The following is a 21,785-nucleotide window of genomic DNA, read 5'->3' on the forward strand; positions in this document are numbered from 1 at the left end:
CAAATGAGAGACTGGGATCCATAAATAAACCAAGCTCGTTAAACATGGCATAATTGGGAAACCGTTAAGACTTGCTACATAATGAGCAAGCTTAATCCTGTCTGTTGGTGAGCCCAAGTTTCAAAACACATTATTCACTCCCTCAGGTCCATATAGTCCTTATATGGCATCTAAGCTGCAAAATCAGCTTATTTTGAAATCACTTGCAGTGACGTCTCAAGAGCACATTCGTTTACATATCTCTGCCTATTCAACCTAAAGCAGTTAACCCTGCCAACTGTGTTTTTTTTTAATGGAACACACTACAGGGCAGCCAATTGGAACATGGCTCATTTATCATATCTTAAAGGTGAAGTATCAGAAATGTACCCATTCATTTGAAGTCAGAAAGAGTTCTTGGAATGTAAAGCCGTACAAACAAGTAGAAAAATATAAAATAAATGAAAAATGTTGGTATGGGACCTTTTTAGGCTGATATTTTTCTTCTGGTTTGGCTGAGCCATATATCTGCCATCAGCGTAGCAGTGGAAACTAGCAGTATGTTTACAAATAATTTCACACAGAGGTAGCATATTTTTAAAAATCAGGGGCCCAAACACAGACCCTTGTGGCACACCAAAATTAAACTTCACTTGTGCTGCACATTTATTTATGATGCACCCTACATTTTGTGGGTTTTCTCTCTTTTTTTGCTCATTTATGTGTGAAGTTCCACTCTGTGCTGGCCTTCTTATGATACATGTTGCTGTAGCTTCAGATTCTGAGGTTCACTGCTTGACAAATACACTGGAAAAAACGTGCAGCGGGATAAAGTGCTTTTTCGTTTGTGCCGCTGTTGCCCTCTGCTGTGATATGCTGCACAGATGGATCTCTTTGCCGTTGTGGCCTTTGTCCAGTAATGTGATTAGCATAGTTCCTGGCTTGGTCAGCACTCTCCCATTAAAGGCCTTTCAGGCTGAACCATTCTTTGAGCCACTTCAAGATAATGAAATAAGCTTGACAAATGTAAGCTGGTATCATTACAGAGAACAGTAAGCCATTGTTGTTGAACTGTATGCCAGTAATCAAAAATAATATGTACCAAACAAAGTTGAGTGAAAGGTGTAATGTGAAAACTGAAAGTAAAATCTGTGTGTCTGTGTGTGTGTGTGTGTGTGTGTGTGTGTGTGTGTGTGTGTGTGTGTGTGTGTGTGTGTGGTGGTCAGCTGCAAGCTCTACTACTGGTCCCGAACACCAGGCAACAGAACGAGAGGCAACCAATAGAGGCCCATCGTCTTGGACCATAGAGGAAGTGATGCAGTTTGTGCGTGACGCTGACCCTCAGGCTCTAGCGCCTCACGCTGAGCTCTTCAGAAAACACGTGAGCATCATTTAATGTTCCATCAAAATATCCATAACATCTGACAGGAAACCAGCTCGGTCTACATAAGGATGATTTGCTTGAAGAGAACTGTCAAAGACTGCATACGAAGCACCTTCAGTGAGAATTCTCACCATCTGCCAAGCAAGCTGTCACCTGAGGATTCGGGATAGCTGCATTGCTGTTCCGTGGTTCAGCGCTTTCAGTGCCTTCAACATTTACATCCCTTTCTGAAGCAGCTTTTATCAGCTCTTGAATTGTTATGGCCCATTACACATTTTGACCAACTGCGATATTTGTATTTGTGGTGTGTTTTCTTGGGAATAACTGAGCTTATTTATTAGATAGCATTTTACTTCTTATATTAATAATGTTTTTGTATGGTTGTGTTTTTTTCAGGAGATTGATGGCAAGGCTTTAATGCTCTTGCGGAGTGACATGATCATGAAGTACATGGGCCTGAAACTGGGTCCTGCTCTTAAACTCTGCCATCACATCGAGAAACTCAAACAAGGGAAACAACAGTAGGCTCGTCTTCAACACAGCACAAACACACAGGCTCCAGCAGGGGGCAGCAGACTGCTCCAAGTCCCCTCGGAGTCCGAGTCCGTGAAGGAGTGAAGATGTACGGGATTGGATAGAGCTGGCGTGAAGCTACACAGTCTGCTTGGGCATACGCCAAAAAAATTAAGTTGTCTAAATTTAAGACGTTCCACAAGTCCAAAAATGTGGCTAGCCGAGGTTTGAACATTGTAAAACCAGCAACAACAGTCGTAAAACAGGATTTCACATTGCCAAAGCCTCTGCACTCTTGGGAGTTCGATGAAATTCGCAATTCTGGCAGAGTGTAGAGTTCCTCTCAGGTCAGGGGGCATAATGCTCTTCTCAGCACACCGGCACCATCTTCAAGCCCAATTACAAGCCACCACAGACGACCTCAGCACCTGCTTTCACGAGAAAGACAGTCACAGGCAACAGTGGACTCAGCTGAATCCCAAAGGATTTCTTTGTCTTATGCATAGGGTTCTTATTCTGCCCATACACTGCGACAGAGCTTTGATGACTGTTCATAATGACACAGACGATCTGCTTTTCCTCCCTGCTAAATACTGGAGAGAGATCCAAGTTACAACTTCAGTTAGTAAACCATTACGTTGTATTCAGTATGGACCAACTTGACCCTTTACTTTTGAAAAACATTGGGTAATGTCATTTGCAATCATTAAACACACTACAGCACTAGTCATTAGGGTATGTGTTAAACATTTTACAAACTTTTTTGTCAGCTTATTTAATGTGGTTCTCTTGAAATAACCATACAAACTATTTATTATCATAAGTCTCTTGTTTTACCAGTTATATCTTTAATACCACCAGATGTATACCCGAGTTCTGTGCATGATACCCAGCAAACCAAAATAACATTTTGCTATAAAAGCAGTTAAAAGTTGAAAACACAAATGAACTAAACAGTTGCTATTGCTATTTATTGTTCAAAACTTTACTCAGGTTACTCATCTGTGTTATTCTTTATTAGTCAGTTGCAAAATTATGCCATCATTTCCCCCGAACAAGGAATTCTGGTGTTACACGTACATATACAAATCATCCATGTGTCCCCATACAACTTAGCTTGTGAAATATGGGTCAAAGGCACCTAAGACCTCTGTGTGGAGCAACAGGAGTGAGAGTTCGTTTTCATTACTTCATTCATTCGGTTCAAAATGTCGGAACTACACCACCCGGCTCACCCGGGCCGGTCTGGAGCTTACGGCATTTGAAGGCCTGTTCTGTTACCATAGAAACTGACGGGCAATTCCTCATTGGGCTTGTAGCTTAGCATTTCCACCTGACTGTATCTGTGAACAACGTCGTTTTGTTTAGACTCGGTGCTAACTCTGCGTATGCCTAGTAACCCCAAGCACCACAATTTTTGCTACCTGTATGTTTCTGTATGCTGTGCCAGGTATGGTTTCATATTTCTGTGTTGATGTTTGGAACGTTTAATCATTTATTTAATGCATAGAAAGCTCTTATTTCTATGAGCAGTGTTCTTGTTGTTACAACAGGTTTTGGTGATCGGATTTGACTTTTTAGGGAAATGCTTTTTTTTATATATTTTTTTTTCTAGATTGTAAAACCTCCTTTAGACTGTGACTCAGGTTCAAGTAGTTTTCATTAACTGGAATACTTTTCTACAGTGTCAAACATTTGCATTTAAGTGTTCTTTTTTTCAACTTTTATCATGTCAGTGGAAGAAATTTGCCTCATCAGGTATTCTAATATGAACGCAGCGCTCTCCAATTATATTTGCCCTCATTTGAATAATATGGCTTATGCCAGTACACCTTTTTTTATTAAAACTTATAAGAAAGATGTTTGTGCTCTGGTGGGTTTCTTTATAACACGAACATAATATAGCAAGTGGCTCGTTATTCCACTTGGACTTACACAAAGGAAAATCCACCTTTTGGTGCCTTGAAGAAAAAGAACAACATGCATTTAGGTATTCAGCTCATTTAAACAAACAGACTTGGCATTACGTGATCCTGACGTCTTCCATGTCTGTAACCGAGCACTCGAGTGCAATCTCGCTCGTATCTATATCAAGAAGAAGAACCCGAGGTGAATCTCTTAGCCAGGCTGGAACGTCATCGCATGCCGTTTTTTGACGGGGTGGGTGTTTATGGATTGGGGGATCGCCCTCTTTAGCTGCTTAATTTTGTTCTTATGGAAGTAATCCTTTGGCTGGTTTATGGCTATCTTCCCAGTGACAGCAAGGCTGTCCTGGACAGAAATGTCCGCTGTGGGTCTTTGTCTTAGGGTAGCGTCCCTGCCACTGTGACCTGCCTGCCTTGTGGTGCTCTTTCTGTGGAGGTGTTCCACTTCCATTGTCCACTCGTACTGTGAGCCAAACTCTACATCAGTGTCACAGGTCACACGTCTTTGCGAGTACGTTAGCGGCCGAATGTCTCTCTCTACATTTGTTGAATTCGTTACGTGATATTTCGACATGCCACTACCGCACGAACCTGCGAATGGCGTGCCGGACACGGACAGGTCCAAGGCAGAGTCTTGGATGGGACATTGATGTCGCTGGGTTTGAACGGGCCTGAACTTAACCGAGAGGTCAAGAACTTCTTCCTGAGGAAGTGAAGGGGGAGGACGTGTGGGTAACTGCAGGAAATAATAGTCAGACTTTGGGATGTGGGTGCTTTTGCTCTTTGTCGTGTCAGAAACTGGGATTGGGATTGGGATTGGGATTGGCAGGGGCACTGGTAAAGGGACGAGGAGAGGATAAGGGACCAGCAACGTGGCAGGAGGGATGAGGGAAACGAGTGGAAAAGAAGGATGTAAACAGGGCAGAGCTGACTCTGGGTGGAAGAAGGTTTCGCTGACAGGATCCGCCGGCGATCTAGTCCCGCGGTTTTTAAGGGTGGAATAAAGTTCTTGGAGAGCTGCTGTGAATTCTGCAGTTTGTGAGGCAGGACTGTCGAGCGGTAGAGGAGATGGGTTGGATTTAGCGCCGCTACACCGAGGCTGACTCAACGGCGTTGACGCGGACCGCAGCACTGCACCAGGTCCTAACGGGTTCTGGTGGCACTGCTGTTCTGGGATCAAACATGAAGACTGGGCCAGAAGATGAGAGCTTATATACTGTAACAGTGACTGATCTAAGATCAGTGGTAAAGAGACGGAGCTTGGACAGGATGCAGTGACAGATGTGTCTTGTGTTCGACTAACATGGGTGTCTGCGCCTGCTGCCCCCTGCAGATGAACGGGCAGCATAACTGGACTGCCCCCGAGGCAGCCAGGCTGTAGCAGAGAGGCTGCCATTTTGAGAATGAAAGCCAGAGCGGGCTCTGGGAAGAGATCAAACATGGCAGTGTCTTCAGCTGCCACTTCTGAAGGAAGGCCTGGTCGCGCGCTTGTGTTTGAACTGCTGCTCCATGTCTGTGAAGAGAGCGTGTGTGCAGATCTGTCTGAACTTCCTACTGAAGTTTTTCTGATCTCTCCGACTCCGTGGGTCTCGCTGCGATGGTCTCCCATGACTTCCGAACAAAAAAACGTCCTGGAAAAGAACAGAATCGATGCATCAACATTTGCTATCAAACATTTCAGCTAATTTCAGATTGACTTGATTTACTGGTAGTTTTCAGGAATTCTCTTTGGCATTATGGGAAATGCTGTTTTCTTTGTGCTTTTTTGAATGAAGGAACTAATGTAGAAAATTGATAGAAAACAAATCAGGTGTGTTCTTAACCACAGCTGAACCTGGGAAATAATTTTTGCTGATTTTGCTAAATCAGAGCGATACCCAAACCCCAGTCATTATTAGACGGCATCGTGCCCAGCCCGGAAGAAACGTTTCAAAGGTTCAGAGAGTTCAGCTTCATAACTGAAACTGCTTGTTGACATAGTTCAGCAAAACATTTCAACCTAAAGCCTTTTTTCAGATCCAAGGAATATTAATATGATTTATGGCAGTGTATAAAATTTGATGCAGAGAAACACTATGATTGCAACACGTAGCAAAACATCAAACTGACTACATAAACCGGAGTTTTAGTTCATGGACAAACTTTCACTGATAAGCTTGTTGTATAATTACCCCAACAAAGGTGCTGCACCTATCCAGCATAAATCACCAGGACACTTCAAATGAAGCTAATTTCAGAATTGATTGGTGGTGCTCAGCTGCTGAGTTGAACCCGTGAAACTTGAGAGACGATCCTGACCCCCACCCCTGTGGTTGGAACCTCCCATCACAGGAGGTTAAGCTCGGGGTAATAGGCCCATATGTAGCTGTGTAAGGGGAAGCATTTCATATTAAGAGCCTGAGAGGGCTGCGGTGAACCTCTGAAAATCACTCACAGTCACACACACACACACACAAACAATAGGGCCAGTTGCTGCCACGGTAGTAAAGTAGGGGATAAATCAAATGCGATTTCAAAGATGATTTCTCGTGTGGCCCTATGAGGCTCTCCATGCAGATGGAAGTATCTGTAATTCAGTTTAGTTTCTTGGTCTTTATCATTGGTGTTGGTGTCGGCTTAGCTGACTTTTGGCTATGCAAACACACTTGAGCAAAAACGTCTAAATCTGAGCCGAGGATGGGATGCCCTTCTGAACACTGCACTGTGATATTCAGTGACACGTTCAAACAGACCAGCGTTTCAGTACCACTGCTTCTCCGCTCTCTTCAATGGCAATGAAATGATGTCATCAATATTCAATTATGACCTCACAGAGTTTCTTTAAGTCCTTCGGAAAACAACGCACGCATAGCTCCACCAGCACCGCCAATGTGACGTTACGAGCCTGAAAAATATTAACCGCCTGCCAAGAAATGCGAAATAAACGGCAGGCATAAAAAACGCCTCTTTAAGCAGCAGTTTGCTGTTGGGCAGCTCGCTGACTGTGTTGGTGATTTATACATGCTCAGAAGAAACGGCGCCATAAAGCGAAGGCTTCTGCGATTCAGCGTTTCCACGCACACCTCGTACCTGCCAGGAAGACACTGATTTATTTTCAGGCCTGTTCAGTTCACATCTCTTCCTCGGTAATAACGGAAAAAACTCCAAACATCCTCTTTTTTTTAGCGTAACACAGCAAATCAGCCTAAAGAGTGTTTTTCAGCTGCAGTCGGCCTGCTGTTGGATCTATTTTCTTCATAAAATATCCATAATTACCATCTCATATAGCTTTCAAATATATCGCTGCACATTTAAAATGAATATTTTTAAAATTGTTTCCTTAGAAATTGGGACTGTGTATCCACTACAGTGGGACTAAGCATGCTATTACTGCTTCTTCCATGTTATGGGTGATGCACTTATTCATGTGTTGTGAATGTTTTATTCATGTGTTATTGGCGTGTTGTGAATGTTTTATTCATGTGTTATTCACTGTGTTGACTCGTAAGATATGGAGCTTCCTGAGAGGCATTATGGAAGATATAATGGCGAGTAAACATCAGCACGAGGACAGTCTGTGTGAGGGCAGAGTCTGTGTGAGGCCAGTCTGTGTGAGGCCAGTCTGTGTGAGGGAAGAGTCTGTGTGAGGACAGAGTCTGTGTGAGGCCAGTCTGTGTGAGGGCAGAGTCTGTGTGAGGGCATAGTCCGTGTGAGGGCAGTGTCTGTGTGAGGACAGTCTGTGTGAGGGCAGAGTCTGTGTGAGGGCAGAGTCTGTGTGAGGCCAGTCTGTGTGAGGGCAGAGTCTGTGTGAGGCCAGTCTGTGTGAGGGCAGAGTCTGTGTGAGGGCACTCTGGGTGAGGCTAGTCTTTGTGAGGGCAGTCTGTGTGAGGGCAGAGTCTGTGTGAGGGCAGTCTGTGTGAGGACAGAGTCTGTGTGAGGGCAGTCTGTGTGAGGGCATGGCACTGGTTATACGTCACCGCGGGCTCTAACCAGAGCAGAAACGAGACCTGCCTGCGCGTATGAGGGAGGACGCCCCCTCTGGGGCCTGCCCCTGGGTCCTAGTGGAGCCCACCCTTAATGGTCTGAGTGTGATGGATGTGCAAGTTAATGGCCTTCGTGTGGAAAGTCACGGGGGCCATCCCTAGAGAGGCTGTGCCGTTCAGAGAAGATTAGGAGTGAAGAATTACCCTTTATGGTGGGTTAAATGTGTAACGAGCAACAGTTATATCACACGTGATTATTTCAGGCGGGGATTCACGTGGACATGACGCTGCACATAAGAAATGGCACGAAGTGTTTAACCTTAAGAGCCATGTAGTGTTGATAAACTGAGTTAACACTGGGCAGCACGTACATCCCAACACATCTGTTCGGCATAAAAAAATGTCATCAGTGGGTAAAGCAAGGATGATGTCATTCTAGCTTGAACATAATAATTGACCTCAAAAACATCATTCTTACATTTGGCATCATGGACGGTGCACGTTTGTGGACAAGTTGTCTGTGCCAATGTGGTGGAAGCGTGAATCTACTCGTGTTCAAAAGCGAATTGGAGTCTTTGGGTTAACATGCGTGCAGATGTACCGAGATCACGTTAATGTATTTACTGTTGCCAGTTTGTTTCTGTGAAAGAAAGCAGGGTGAATAGTGTGGCCTTTACCATAATGACTTCCACATTGCAGCTGCGGGCTTTGTGTCTTCTAAACTCGAACTTTTACAAGAACAACAGAACTGACAGGACTGACAGGACGGTCTGCACTCCAGTCTAACTGTTCATGAAAGACCAAACAGTAACGCATAAAACATTAGTACACTGAGAAAACGCATTTTTAAAACAAAAATCAACGCTTTGTAAATTGCAAAGCAATAAAATAGTAATTCTATGCTTTGGTGCAGTAGCCTATTACATAAGGGGAGCTTTAAAGGATTTTAAAAACATTGAAAAATTCCCTTGAATTACAATTATGAAATTTAATATTTGAAATACAATGAGTAGGCTACATTTAATCCTTTGGTTGCGTGTTTAATTGCTCGGTTCTTTAAATACAATTTCAGTACAGAGAATGATGATGTACAAACCCAGCTCTGGCTGTTTTATCCGTTTCTCTTTCATTTGCGTTATAACACTAGACAAATAGGTGAATAAACAGCGGTGAATAAATCTGCTTTGTTAAAGATCGGTGATATTTTTCAGCCTACCTCTCAATCAACGAACTATCAGAAACACCAGTCGTGTATTTACACTTATAGGCTATAAGTATATAATCGTAGCCTATACTTCATGAAATGTTTCTTCCTTAATCGGCTGTTATCATCTAGTGGTCACAAGTCCAGTCAAAGATCCGCAAAATCGTTTCTTACCTGATTAGAGTTCAAACGTCGTCTTTAAATGTCCGCCTTCACGGTTTCTGTGATTCAGTTTTGTTATGAACGTAGTTCAGTATCAGTGTCGTAGTTCAGTATCGTCGTTCAGATGCATCATCATCACCTTCATCCTCTCAACACGGGACAGTGTTGTGATACACCAGTTGTACAGCCCATCTCTGCACAAATAACTACCGACAAGACCAACTAAGTCCGACATACATGTATTTACGTTTTTTCTAAAGGATGAATACGTTTTGAACAGTTGTAGACAGTTAACTGTAGTGCCATCATTTTGGTTCTTTTATTTACTCCAAATTATGTATAATTATTTGTAAACGAAAATAGTTAAAGTAGCCTATATGATGTGGACCCGCTGTTTACTGCTTTTACGATATTAAAAAGTGTTACAATGAAGTGGTAGTTAATCTGGATGTTGTGTCCGGGTTTCATCAGTACTGTCCCATTAGCTGCATGATTTCATTAGGTTTGGAGGACACGGGGACGAGCGAGACGTTTGTCTCACTTGAGACAGTCAGTTCTTTCAGTCACTTTTGACCCGTTTCTAAAAGGCGCATTATTTCACCGTCGTGACTCCTAGGCTCCCAAATCCTGGAGGTCAGGGGTGTTGACCGCTGACCGGGTCCCTTAGACTGATCTCAACTCAATTGGATCCTTCTGCTCGGTTCTGGCTCGAGTCTTTGACAGACACCCCGGGTAAAGATCAAGCAGACAGTGTGGAGTCGTTCCTCAGAAGACTGTGGAGCTCCTCTCTGAAGTTCTTGTTATGACTGACACATGACACTAACAGATGGTTTATGGTGCACTGCAATCAAACTATTGTCGTTGAATGAAAAGATATTATAAATGTTTTAAGACGTATGTTCAATTACAACTAGGACATCCATTGCCTTTTAACCACTTTCCCGCCATTGAAACCAAAACGCGCGAGAACTGCAGCATAAATAGTGAATGAATCGTCAGTGGTTGTGAAAGTGTTTATCGTGAACGATTAAATGTGGCTTTAAAGAAAGATTGGGGAACTTCCACGTCCAGATATGCAATCAAGGAACTCTCAAACCACTGGGAAGTCCGTCCTTTCCTGAAAGGTTTGCTGGTTCAGGGGAACCAGCACTGGACGTTTGTTGACAGAAAAGTCGTACATACACCGTGAGGTACCAGTTCTACCAATTACAGCTGCAGGTGAGTTATTGTGTATAGGGTTCATTCACGACTGTTTAATCAGCTCTATGTTTTATACTGCAGAAAAAAAAACATGACATTTAAGACGTTTCAAAATTTTCTTCATTCATTATAATGTACCGCCCCCTGCTGGTTAGCTGTATGGCCTCCATATAATGCATATTTCACGATTGATAAGTCAAGGACTGGAAGATGTTTCCCTGAGTAAGGGTTGCGTTTGACTTCTCATACTGACATTTCTGATTTGCACACAGAAATCACCGAGGTCATATAGAGGTCAATGCAGCAGAACCCCTGAATGATTAGTAAAGTAAATGATGATTAGCTGTGCTCTAGGGCACACATGTTTCTAATGAGTCAGGTTTATTTGATTACTAACTTTTATTTTCAAAAATGGAAAACTTGGGTGGGTGAGGATCCACAGCAGAACACAAACTTTTTTGTAGAATGGGCACCCACACAAAAGATTAATATAAACAATGTGAATATTGTAAATAAGCAAGATGACTTTTGGGATTCTTTTCAATGCAGTCACATTTATTGGCCTACTCTACGCACAGTTACCGAGCAGGCCAGCGGAGCTGGTAAGACATGGATCAAATTTACAATGGGTTTGTCACAATGTTTACTACAAAATAAATACAAGGACTCAAAGTGTTGCACAGCTCCAAAATATACAAAGGCTTGGAATTAATGTAAACTTTGAAAACATTTTACAAAAAGAAACAACTTTGCAACATTTTTTTTTGTTTCTTTAAAAAGATCATATGTACACGTTTATACAAAAATACAAATTGAAGTGAAGCTTCTGACAGCTTCTGGTTCCAGAGACTTCTGCAGGATAACCCCCACTTCAGTCCAATAAGTTCGGTTCACTTTGCCTTCGTTATTTCCTTTAACACCGTTCCACATTGGAAACCCCTTTGGCAAAAGTAGAATGTGTTTCCCCCATTTGTGCAGTGTGATTCACTGAGCGATATGTGTAGTTGTGGAATAAACAGAAAATACACAGGAACGTTGTAAAGTGAACACCGGATACAGTGCAGGAATGGAGAAAGAACGGGAACTGTACCATGGTCACCATGGTGACGACAGCTTAGTCACTACAACGGAATATTCCAGAAGGCCTTTCTGCTCATGTTTTATTCCTCAAGAGGATGTTTTCTAGGTCGATAAAACCTTCAAGTTCAGCTACTACAGTGTGTTGGGGGAGGGGGGGGGGGGTGAACATGTACATGCATGCATTGCTACAGTACCTGGAGTCGCCAATGTTAATGAGCTTTGATGAAAGATTTAAAGCAGAAATAAACCAAAGCAACCACAATGAGAGGACATATGGCATCAGTGACGTAGCATTGCCTGGGCATAAGGTTAGTTCTGAGCACCAAAACCAGTTGACTAGAATTGTATATCATACAGCATATATGTAAGTAATGCAAATTTACAGCTAATTAGAAAGATTCATAAGTACAGTATTTAAATTTTCCATTGGCTAATACACCCCTGATATGAAATATGTTCAGTCATTTTTTAGTTAAATAAAGCTTTATCATTCTTTTCTACATTTATTAACAAAATAATTCTCTGGATAAAATATCCCATAATTAAAAATATTTTATTTTTTCTTATTAAATGTTGCAATCTAATAGAGGATTTCATAGTTCTATAGGTTTGACCCCAAAGCATGTGACCACACACAGAAAAGGGACAGCCCACATTTCTTCAGCGTTTTGACTCGAAACCAAGAACAGAACATGTCAGTTCTAGTGAGATTAAAAACAAAAGAAAAGTGTATGGTACTGTGACAGTTTCTGCCTCTTTATCTACCTGTGTAAACAATGAAAGAAATGGTGCAGAGACTCATACATCTACTGAATGTTACTCTGGTGTGGGGAGTTGTGTGTCCTTATACCAAAGTACTACAAAGTATGGACATGACATACAGTACATGGCAATTCAACAACAGTCTGGAAAAAAAGGCTGAATAATTATCATATTTTTGTTAGTCACACAACCACATATATACATGTAATGAACAATACAGCTTCCCAGGACTGCAAATGAGCAATCGCCCAGTTACCGAGGGATACGTCTACATAAACATAACTGTCCTTATTTTGTATTTGCAAGTTGATAATTTTTTACACCTTTACCCTAGAACAAACACCTAAAGACGTGAGACTAACCCTGTCCACAGACACCAAACTGCTGTCTTTTACTGTGGCTTTCTGTTTCTTTTACACAAACAGTGCTTTAAGAGATTGTCCAGTTCTCCACATATGGGCTACAGCTCAGTCTATGGATACAATACAGAAACCCAAATCTCAACGAAAACCTTAACATTTTGTACATCTACTAAACATAGCACATACTTAGCAAATTCAAGTGACTTGAATATTTTTTTTTCCACACGTGAACATCCTTATGAATTCGAGTGTCTTATTGCATGCTAACAATGAAAGAGAGAGGAGTGTCAAGTCAGTGCTCAGTGGAAAAGGATGATGGGAAAGTAAAACTGATTCAGTTCACAGCTTGTCTCCCCTGCTCTCTATGGCACAGTGTAAGTTTGACAAATCTTGCTAATTCCCTTGAGTTTTGACCTCAAACAAGACTCTTCTGTTCTCGAGTAGAACAATTCATTGCAAAAGTGCAAACATCCCACTCAAACTGAAATGTTCACACAATCGTAATGGTATTCATAGAATACAGGTGAAGATTTCAATTGTGTTGTCTCTATGAATTTGTTTCACGATAGTTGCAGTAGTTGTCTTAGACATTGGCCTCTATATGTTACATATGATATACCTGAAAAAATTTACACATTATACGTACCCCATTTAAGTGCATTAAAAAATAAAATATTGTACAGATTTCTTCTCGAAGTGTAAACTTTTTGTTGGTATTATAATGGACAGTCCTATTTAAAAACATGACAACTTGTAACCTAAAATCCTAACCTCCCTTGTCATGGGTGAGAACTCCTCTAACTTTGGATGGATCACATGTGGCCTCATTTTGCTAATAAATATACATTACCACATTTCATTTAATGCAGTTGTCATAAAGGAATAATCATCTTCAAACGAGTGCAAAATATTTGCAGATTTGCAAACCAATTCATTTTTGATGTAGATATTTCGGCTTTAAAATTTTTTCCTATGACTTTGGAGAACAGTTCTCCAGCGCTCCCAGTCCGCCTGTTGGGAAAGGTCACAGTGCGATTGTCCTGTGTAAGCCCAGCTAAAGTCCCAGTTAGGAATCACTGTGATGGGTAGGTGAACTTTTGGTACTGCAATAACATACGTCTTCATGTAACAATGCTACAAATAACATACTAGGAATATATAAATCTGATATGATCTGTCTGTGTAAATCAGCTTGCTTCACGGATGTTGGTGATGGTGGAGCTTTGATGGTGATGGTGGTGCTTCCTCACTGGGAGTTTAGCAGGTTCGTGCCCACAACTACACAGACGTTTAGCCTTTCATCACACACCAGAGATAACGACATTAACAACCAATCAATCCATTTGTGATGAAAATCTAAAAATAAAGGAATATGTTTCCAGTGTAGACAAATAAGTGTATATTCTTCACTTTCTGGCTATGGGTTTCTATTCTTCGGGAATGCCAAGATGCCAAGCATTTATACCACTAACAGTTCCCATATCGTGTGTTGGAAAAAAAAAATTGAACAATGGCCAAAACATACTATATTGCCAAACGTATTAGCTCACCCATCCAATCAGGTGTTCCAATCACTTCCATGGCCAGAGGTGCATAAAATTTTTACAAACATTTGGGAAAGAATAGAATGGGTCAGTGGTCAGTGAATTCCAGCGTGGAATTTGCCTCGCTCCTAAATCTTCCACAGTCAACTGTCAGCTGTATTATGAGAAAATGGAAGTGTTTTGGAACGACAGCAACTCAGTCATGAAGTGGTAGGCCACGTAAACTGACGGAGCGGAGTCAGCGGATGCTGAAGCGCATAGTGCGAAGAGGTCGCCAACTTTCGGCAGAGTCAATCACTACAGACATCCAAACTTCATGTAGCCTTCAGATTAGCTCAAGAATAGTGTGCAGAGAGCTTCATGGAATGGGTTTCCATGGTCGAGCAGCTGCATCCAAGCCATTCATCATCAAGTGCAATAGTGCAATGGAAAGCGTCAGATGCAGTGGTGTAAAGCACGCTGCCACTGGACTCTAGAGCCACTGGACTCAGTGGAGGCGTGTGACGAGTAATGAATCGCACTTCTACATCTGCCAATCTGATGGACGAGTCTGGGTTTGGCGGTTGCCAGGAGAATGGTACTAGTACTGACCTCAAACTGATAGAACACCTTTGGGATGAATTAGAGCGGAGACTGAGAGCCAGGCCTTCATCCAATATCAGTATGTAACCTCACAAATGCACTTCTGGAAGAATGGTCAAAAATCCCCATAAACACACTCCTAAACCTTGTGGACAGCCTTCTCAGAAGAGTCGAAGCTGTTCTAGCTGCAAAGGGTGGACCAACGTCATATTGAACCCTATGGGTTATGAATGGGATGTCACTTAAGCTCATATGTGGGTCAAGGAAGGTGAGCAAATACTTTTGGCAATATAGCATATGTTCTCTCAATTCATGAAATACAAAATGTTCCAAGTGACCAAGGGATTTTTTCAGTCGTAAGATACAATGGAATACTTAGGGGAGTAAACTCATTCAAATGTTTGTAAATGTCACATTTGTTTTTTTAGTTAAAATATCTTTATCTTATTCTGAGGATTTTACTGTTTTGTTGGTTTCTACGAAAAACAAAAAACACACAAATTAAACCCAACCCCTAGGAGGAACGGTCATCATGTGGACTTCCATCAGAGTTTTCAGTCTCTCCTTCAGAGATGGCCTGCATGGGGGCCGTGTACAGCCTGCTGCGAGTGCTGTACCTGCTGCTATTGGCTGCTGGAGGGATTCTGGACCGACCCTGCCTAGATGCAGCAGACATCACCAGGGTTTTGGTGGAGAACCCCTCAGTGTTGGCCTTGGGTAGGGGACAGGGGAGGCTCAGCAGGGGCTCCGTGCTGGACAGAGATTCTTGTTGTGGCGAAACTGGATCCTCTAGGTTCCTGGCAGCCTCCAGTAACAGTTCCCCTGGAGATTTGGGCGCGATGGGACTCTTGAGGATCTCAGTGGCAGACATGCGGTAACTGGAGTCGGTGCGGCTGCCCTTCTTCAGCAGAAGAAGCTTGAACTCCTCGTTAGAGGTGCTGGACTTTTTGGCACTCCTGTAAATGGGTCCTGAGGCTCGCTGGGAACAAGCAGGAGGTGCTGGCGCTACTGGAGTGACTGGGCATGGCACTGGGTTACTGACAGGGGCCGTCACATGTGTGCCACTGAGGCGACTCTTACTGTTGAGCTCCCCAGAGTCTTTCCGCCCAAGAACCTTCCTCTTCGACCTAAAACAATTTCGTTAAAAAACAACAACAGAGTGAATCCAGGATTATGTCTGCAGGAGCCACAAAAACACAACATAACATAATTGAGACGTAACAATTGGAGCATCCATCCATCCATTATCTGAACCGCTTAATCCCACTAGTCGGGGTCACGGGGGGGCTGGAACCAATCCCAGCATCTCCGGGCGAAGGCAGGGTACACCATGGGCAGGTCGCCAGTCCACTGCATGGCCAACACACACGCACACACTCACACCTACGGGCAATTTAGAGTGATCAATCAACCTAACACGCATGTCTTTGGACTGTGGGAGGAAACCGGAGTACCCGGAGGAAACCCACGCAGGCACAGGGAGAACATGCAAACTCCACACAGAGCAGCCCAGACTGAAAATCGAACCCAGACCGCCTTGCTGTGAGGCGACAGTGCTAACCACCACACCACCATGCCGCCCACAATTGGAGCAACCATTAGTAATTTAAAAATAACAAGCTCACCTGTGGATCATGGCAAACAGATCTTCAGTTGTGCGTACTTTACTAGGTGAAGGAAATATACTATCGTCATCGGTTCTTGAGTCATCAGTTTGAGGTGAAATTGAATTATCACTGGGTGTTGAGTCTGAAAAAGATATTTAATCCACATTCCATTGGGATTCTCAATATATTTGTCAGTTAGCCTATTTGCAATGTAAGCTGCATTTCTTATTTACTACAACCGTGACATATAAACCAACAATAACACCCACACAAGAAATAACATTTATAAGACAAGTCTCTGAATTTTTACCTCTACTGTTTGATGAAACCTTACCTTTGCTGAAGTAGTCCTCTGTATCTGGGGTTGACCCGTCCTCGCATCCCTCTTCTGAGGCACTTCTGGTAGTGACACCTGATGTCTCAAACTCCTCCTCTTTGCTTCTGGTATCGCTGATTGTGTAAGTGTGCGAGGATATTTCTGAACTAAAAGCAGGCACTTTGTCAGGGCTGTTGCACAGTACGAAGTCACTCCTGTGTATTTCGCTATAAGCGGGAGGAGACATTGTGCTGCTTATACACAAAGAGGGTTCTGCCAAAGGTTCTGGCCCAGATGTTTGACTGTATTCACATTTGACCCTTTCTGCTGATACTGTTGTTTGGTCATCTGTATACCTGCTACCGGCTGCACTTTGCTGGGCATCATGGGTCTCCGGGCCTTGGGACGTTGGATTTGACTGCACGTCAGGTGGGTTGGTTGGTTCCACGGGTGTTCTGAAAGCCGTCATTGCCCAGTACGTTCCTGGACCGTGCCTCTCCTGCCGTATTTTAATCCCCTCATGTGGTGCAACGACGCCCTCTGGAGGCGAGAACTGGGTCTCGCAGTGTTGCACAACGGGTGGTTTGTAGGCCGGTGGTTTCCTATTGTGCCTGTTGTCCGAGGGCAGGGCCTCTATTGTAACCGTGGGACACTTGGGACGCGTGGAAGGACGTGCACCAAATGGCTCGTGCCCCTGTGGCCGCTCGGCTGCTCTTTCGATAGATCGCAATTGGACTGACCTTAGAACAGTCGGAGTGATGGCCAGATGGGCAGAACTAGCCATCTCTGGGCCGTCCGCAGCCGCGGCGGTGGCAGCCGCACGAGCCTCTGCTGCCACCGCTGCCTTCTGCTTGTTCTGGTGGAGGATGTGCACGTGGGTCCGGTGGGAGAACGGCTTGATGTGAAGAGCACTTAGGTCGAGGTGACTGGGAGGCATGGCCAGGGTGTCGGCATCCCTCCTGGAGGAACAGCCCAAGTCTCGAAAGGCGAGCTGTTGCTGCTGAAGAGAAGAAAGCGAGGACTTTCTCTCTGGTACTTTTGGTTTCCTCTTGCCACTGGTTGGGGACAGTGGTCCTGGGAAGAATGCAGACGGAAAGGAAGATGTAGGTGTTTCTGACTGGCTGGAGTATCCGCTGGAAGGGGACGCCAAGCCTGCGAGTTTCTCAGGAGAGCCGAGCTTGTAGTCGCCCTCCGGCGGAGGGAGCGTGGGCGAGGTGGGTCTGGACCCGGGGAAACGGGCCTGAGCGTCCACGCTTTCCGGTGACTTGACACATTCGATAACAGTTGTACCCGTAGCAGTGCTGGAGTTCGACAGCGACCGGTAAGGATCACTGGATTTCAAGTCATTGAGTAGCCAGAGGTCTGCATAGTCTGACTGAACCGCACCCTCACCTTTAAAGGAATGTGTGTCGGAGGAACTGAACGGAGAGGAGCAGTCTAGTATGTCTCTGACATTTTCTACACCCCAGGTGCCGAGGGGCTCATCACAGAGACCTGCAGTGTCCAGATGCTCGGCAGAACTGGCCATGTCCAGTTGCAGTCTCATTTCCCTGGAAGACAACGGCAGTGGCAGCTCGCTCATAATCTTTGGTTCATTCTGCTCTGAAACATCTGTGCTGCTGCTCGCTTCCTTTAGTGAAGAGCTACGTTTTGGTGGGGGAGGCTTGGCCTTTGGTTTTCGTAAGGAAAGACACTGTCTTCCAAGTGTCCTTGCTCCCCGGTAATTTGGTGGAGGGTATTCTCCCATGCCAGGTGCAATGTTTCCACTTGGGCCACAGTCGGGGTCGATGGCTGCATAGTTGTAATAGCTTCTGCTACCTTTAAGACCACAGTCAAAGTGCATGGAGGTGTAGAATCCCCCGGTGTTAACGGTGTAATGGGCGGAGCTCTCGGATTTCTCGGCTGGCGTTTGGCCATTGAAGCTCTCGTACGTCTCTCCACTGGAATAACTTGGGCAGCTCAGGCCGCTCTCGTCATCTCTGGAGTGCTTTGGGCTGAAGTCCTGTGGGCAAGACTGATCCTGCTGCTCTTGATGGCAATTCCACTCCCCGTCGCTAGCGGTACTGACGCCCGCATCGTCCATCTGATCCGTGGCTGAGGAAGTGAATGAGCTGGACCTGTGTCCCTGCTCTTGTGGCCGGTCCATGTGGTCAGGGTCGATGATGAAGCCAGTAGTGTCGTCAATGATATGAGACCCTGTGTTGAGGGATAGTTCTGAATCACAGTGCGAGGAGCCAGTCAGGGGGGGCGAGGCGGCTGGCGGTAACGTCTCCGAGGTTTGGGAAGGGCACGTGGAGCTGCTTCCACTCCAGTTGCCGCTCGATGACTGATGGTCCTCCTTTTGGTCAATCTGGCTTCCCAGCACACCTGTGGTGGAGGCGGAATGAATGGGGCTGCTGAAGGTATCTGAGCTGGAGGAGATCTCGCAGCTGCCCATGTCGGCTTTACGTGGGAGCCTGGACCTCCCCCTCTCGATCCACGCGTTCTTAGGACTACCGGAGTGCTGTATCCGCTTCAAAATCCCCAGCTGGAGTTCAGGCATGGCCTGGTCATCCGTGCTCTCCTCCTCGTCCTTCAGAACCCTCTGTCCAGGACCTGGCAGGAAGTCCTCAGCCTCATAAGGAGAGAGTTCTTCGTCGTCCTCCTCATCGTCGTCGTCGTCGTCGTCGTCATCGCTGTCATCACGGTCTTTGTCCCGGAGTCTGCCACCTTCCCGAGGTAAACTTCTTGAACGCAGGCGAGTGCCGGACGCAGTGGTGTACATCGCGTCGGAGCGATCTGGTAAGGAAGTGATATTCCCTGTGGAGTGGGAGAGGGACGCGGGAATCCCCTGGCCCCTCTGGGCACGGATGCGCCTCCGGGACGGGGCAGCAATCAGGAAGTCATCCGTCTGGCAGCCGGAATCCTTGGTGTTTAGGGCACGGCCACTGAGGGAGAGCTCCTCCTGGCACAGGGACATGTGTGGGGTGGCATGAACCACCACGGTTCTCTCTCTGGCCACAGGAGATTCGTCAGAGTCTGTTAGAAGTTAGGAGAAAATAAAGTTCATATAGACAAAAATGGGCAATTGCACTGAATATCATGATCATTGCTATTAGGTGTCTTTCTAAGCCTGAATGGAATTTCAGTTGGCTGAAATCCACAGTTTAGAATTTACACATATGAACATGCTCTGTTAAATGTTCATTCATAGAAAAAAGGCTTGCAAAAAAGTCGATCTACCACCTTTTATTACATATTATTGGTCATTATATGGATATTATAAACACATTTAAATGCATAAGGAACAAAATGTTAAATGTAAACAAAAATTTTGCAATAATAAAACCAAGTTCTGAGGCATTAGGGATCTTATGTTGCAGTCATAAGTCATAGGGATCTTATGGGGCAGTCATGTACTGGTGGTTAGGGAACTGGTCTTATTCCCAGAGGGTTGTGGGTTCGATTCCCAGACCTGAGGCCATGACTGAGGTGCCCCAGAGCAAGGCACCTAACCCCAACTGCTCCCCGGGCACCGGGCTAGGGCTGCCCACCGCTCTGGGCACGTGTGCACCACAGCCCCCTAGTAATCACTAGTGTGTGTGTGTGTGTTCTGACTGCACAGATGGGTTAAAAGCGGAGGACAAAATTTTTTTGCGATGTAAAAATCACAATTGACAAAATATGGTACATTTACATTTTTTTACATTTACATTTATGGATTTTAAATCAGCCAAATACAAGGAATCCTACTGGGATCTAAGAACTGAGCCCTCCACATGTTGATATCAACATACATGACAACCACAACATGCCAGGAGGGTATCGGGCGGTCATACCCATGTCCTGTTGCACTCGTCGGGGGATTCCCGTGATGGTCTTCCTCCTCCTCAGCTTCCTCCTCCGCTGTAGCACGGACTGCGAGTGCACCAAGGAGCAGCGAGCGCTGGCCTCCCGGTCAAACCCCACACCTGCAGGGGGGACACGCAGGCTCAGGACCACACACTCCACCGCACAACCACACCTGAAACAACACCTGAAACCGCTCCGTGCGGTTCACAGCTCTGGACCAACCCTGTCAGCGTTCTTATTAAGGTTATTATTGAGGTCTGATTCAGTTACTAAAAAGACATCGAGAAGGACTTTGCACTTTTATAGACATTTTTTCCCCAGACATGGGAAAAACGATATTTTCTGCATTTTAAGTTAGATGTCATTAGCTTTACACAGATTACTGTATGCACTACATTGGACTACATTAGCTTATCATCTTTTAGCACTGCTGATCCAGGAACTGTACGTGCAGCTTTTACCGGTGACGTTAATGGGGATGATGCAGGAGGAAATGACTTGAGACTCGTTCTTTGTCCTCTCGTCGGGGGTGGGGAGGGGCAGGGCTTTGGACCAGTTGGTCTGCTTGTCCAGCGTGGTGGGCACGTTGGGCACGGGACACTTGGGCCTGTGGGTGAGGCCTGCCTCTGGCCCGTCGGCGCTCGTACTGGTTGCAGCCTGAGGCAGAGGGGTTTCACCAGTTAGAGTGCTCCGGGGTATTTATGCCTTCGTATATTTATGTTATATACTCGAGAGATCATTGTAAGCAGTCACTAGTGTACTTAATTAGTTTAGAAATTCAAGGGGCAACTCGAACAGTTCTGTGCATAATTTGTTTTTATTTAAAGCCCCAATAAAAGTCAAAGCACATAAACGTACACAGCTGTGGTGCGGCGTATACAGGAGGCACTCTGTCACACTCCTAAATTCATACTGCATCTCATCTTGAGCAAATGCACAGTTGAGACCATGAAACAGGAAGAGAGGAGGGCAAACAGGAAGAAGGAGACAGAGAAAGAGTAGAGAGAGAGGGAGAGAGAGAGAGAGAGAGAGAAGGTGATATGTAGCCCCCCCCCCCCCCCCCCCCCCCCCCCCCGACTCCAGGATTTGGTTCTTGGCTCTACTCCAAAAATGATTTCATTGGAATAAAAGAAGCACAGTAGGAAAAAGCATAAAATATATGAAGGTTGTGTTGTATCCACAGCAGATACAAGTTACTTAACAACCTCTAGAGGGCAATAAAACCACTGTGGGAAATTCTGAAGATAAATCAGGTGTCTGTCTTCCATTAGGCTAAATGGGCAGTATAGTGATACTACTACTAACCACCAAAGACTGTTCCAATTCCAGCTCACTGCTAAAATGAACCCAGTCTAAAAATGTTATAGGACCA

The 21,785-nt window shown here is 44.7% G+C and overlaps 3 protein-coding genes across 9 annotated transcripts in view; 1 reads left to right on the forward strand and 2 right to left on the reverse strand.

The window, feature by feature from the left end:
• scml2 (Scm polycomb group protein like 2) overlaps positions 1–2,563 on the forward strand; it is a 30,639-nt gene extending 28,076 nt beyond the window's left edge. For both annotated transcript variants that reach the window (XM_077022927.1, XM_077022981.1), the window contains exons 14-15: positions 1,206–1,360; positions 1,760–2,563. In XM_077022927.1, the coding sequence (XP_076879042.1) occupies positions 1,206–1,360; positions 1,760–1,888 (284 nt within the window). In that variant the 3' untranslated portion in view covers positions 1,889–2,563. The remainder of the gene's footprint in view (positions 1–1,205; positions 1,361–1,759) is intronic.
• A 1,164-nt stretch (positions 2,564–3,727) lies between these two features.
• Positions 3,728–9,509, reverse strand: LOC143527758 (retinoic acid-induced protein 2-like). Of its 2 annotated transcripts, XM_077023082.1 has the most exons (3): positions 9,142–9,509; positions 8,441–8,549; positions 3,728–5,432 (listed from the first exon to the last, which is right to left on the reverse strand). In XM_077023082.1, exons 2-3 carry the CDS (start codon positions 8,455–8,457, stop codon positions 3,995–3,997), a joined length of 1,455 nt encoding a protein of 484 aa, XP_076879197.1. In that variant the 5' UTR covers positions 8,458–8,549; positions 9,142–9,509; the 3' UTR covers positions 3,728–3,994. The 2 variants fall into 2 exon arrangements, with proteins under 2 accessions (XP_076879197.1, XP_076879272.1); XM_077023157.1 differs by lacking the exon at positions 8,441–8,549 and having other exon boundaries at positions 9,142–9,508.
• Positions 9,510–11,547: 2,038 nt separating this feature from the next.
• Positions 11,548–21,785, reverse strand: part of nhsb (Nance-Horan syndrome b (congenital cataracts and dental anomalies)) — a 61,830-nt gene continuing 51,592 nt past the window's right edge. For all 5 annotated transcript variants that reach the window (XM_077023588.1, XM_077023508.1, XM_077023431.1 and 2 more), the window contains 5 exons: positions 20,875–21,070; positions 20,401–20,532; positions 16,601–19,600; positions 16,285–16,408; positions 11,548–15,786 (listed from right to left, as the gene is read on the reverse strand). In XM_077023588.1, the coding sequence (XP_076879703.1) occupies positions 15,174–15,786; positions 16,285–16,408; positions 16,601–19,600; positions 20,401–20,532; positions 20,875–21,070 (4,065 nt within the window). In that variant the 3' untranslated portion in view covers positions 11,548–15,173. The remainder of the gene's footprint in view (positions 15,787–16,284; positions 16,409–16,600; positions 19,601–20,400; positions 20,533–20,874; positions 21,071–21,785) is intronic.

This window comes from Brachyhypopomus gauderio, chromosome 1 (assembly GCF_052324685.1).
Source record: "Brachyhypopomus gauderio isolate BG-103 chromosome 1, BGAUD_0.2, whole genome shotgun sequence".
NCBI classification, from domain to species: domain Eukaryota; kingdom Metazoa; phylum Chordata; class Actinopteri; order Gymnotiformes; family Hypopomidae; genus Brachyhypopomus; species Brachyhypopomus gauderio.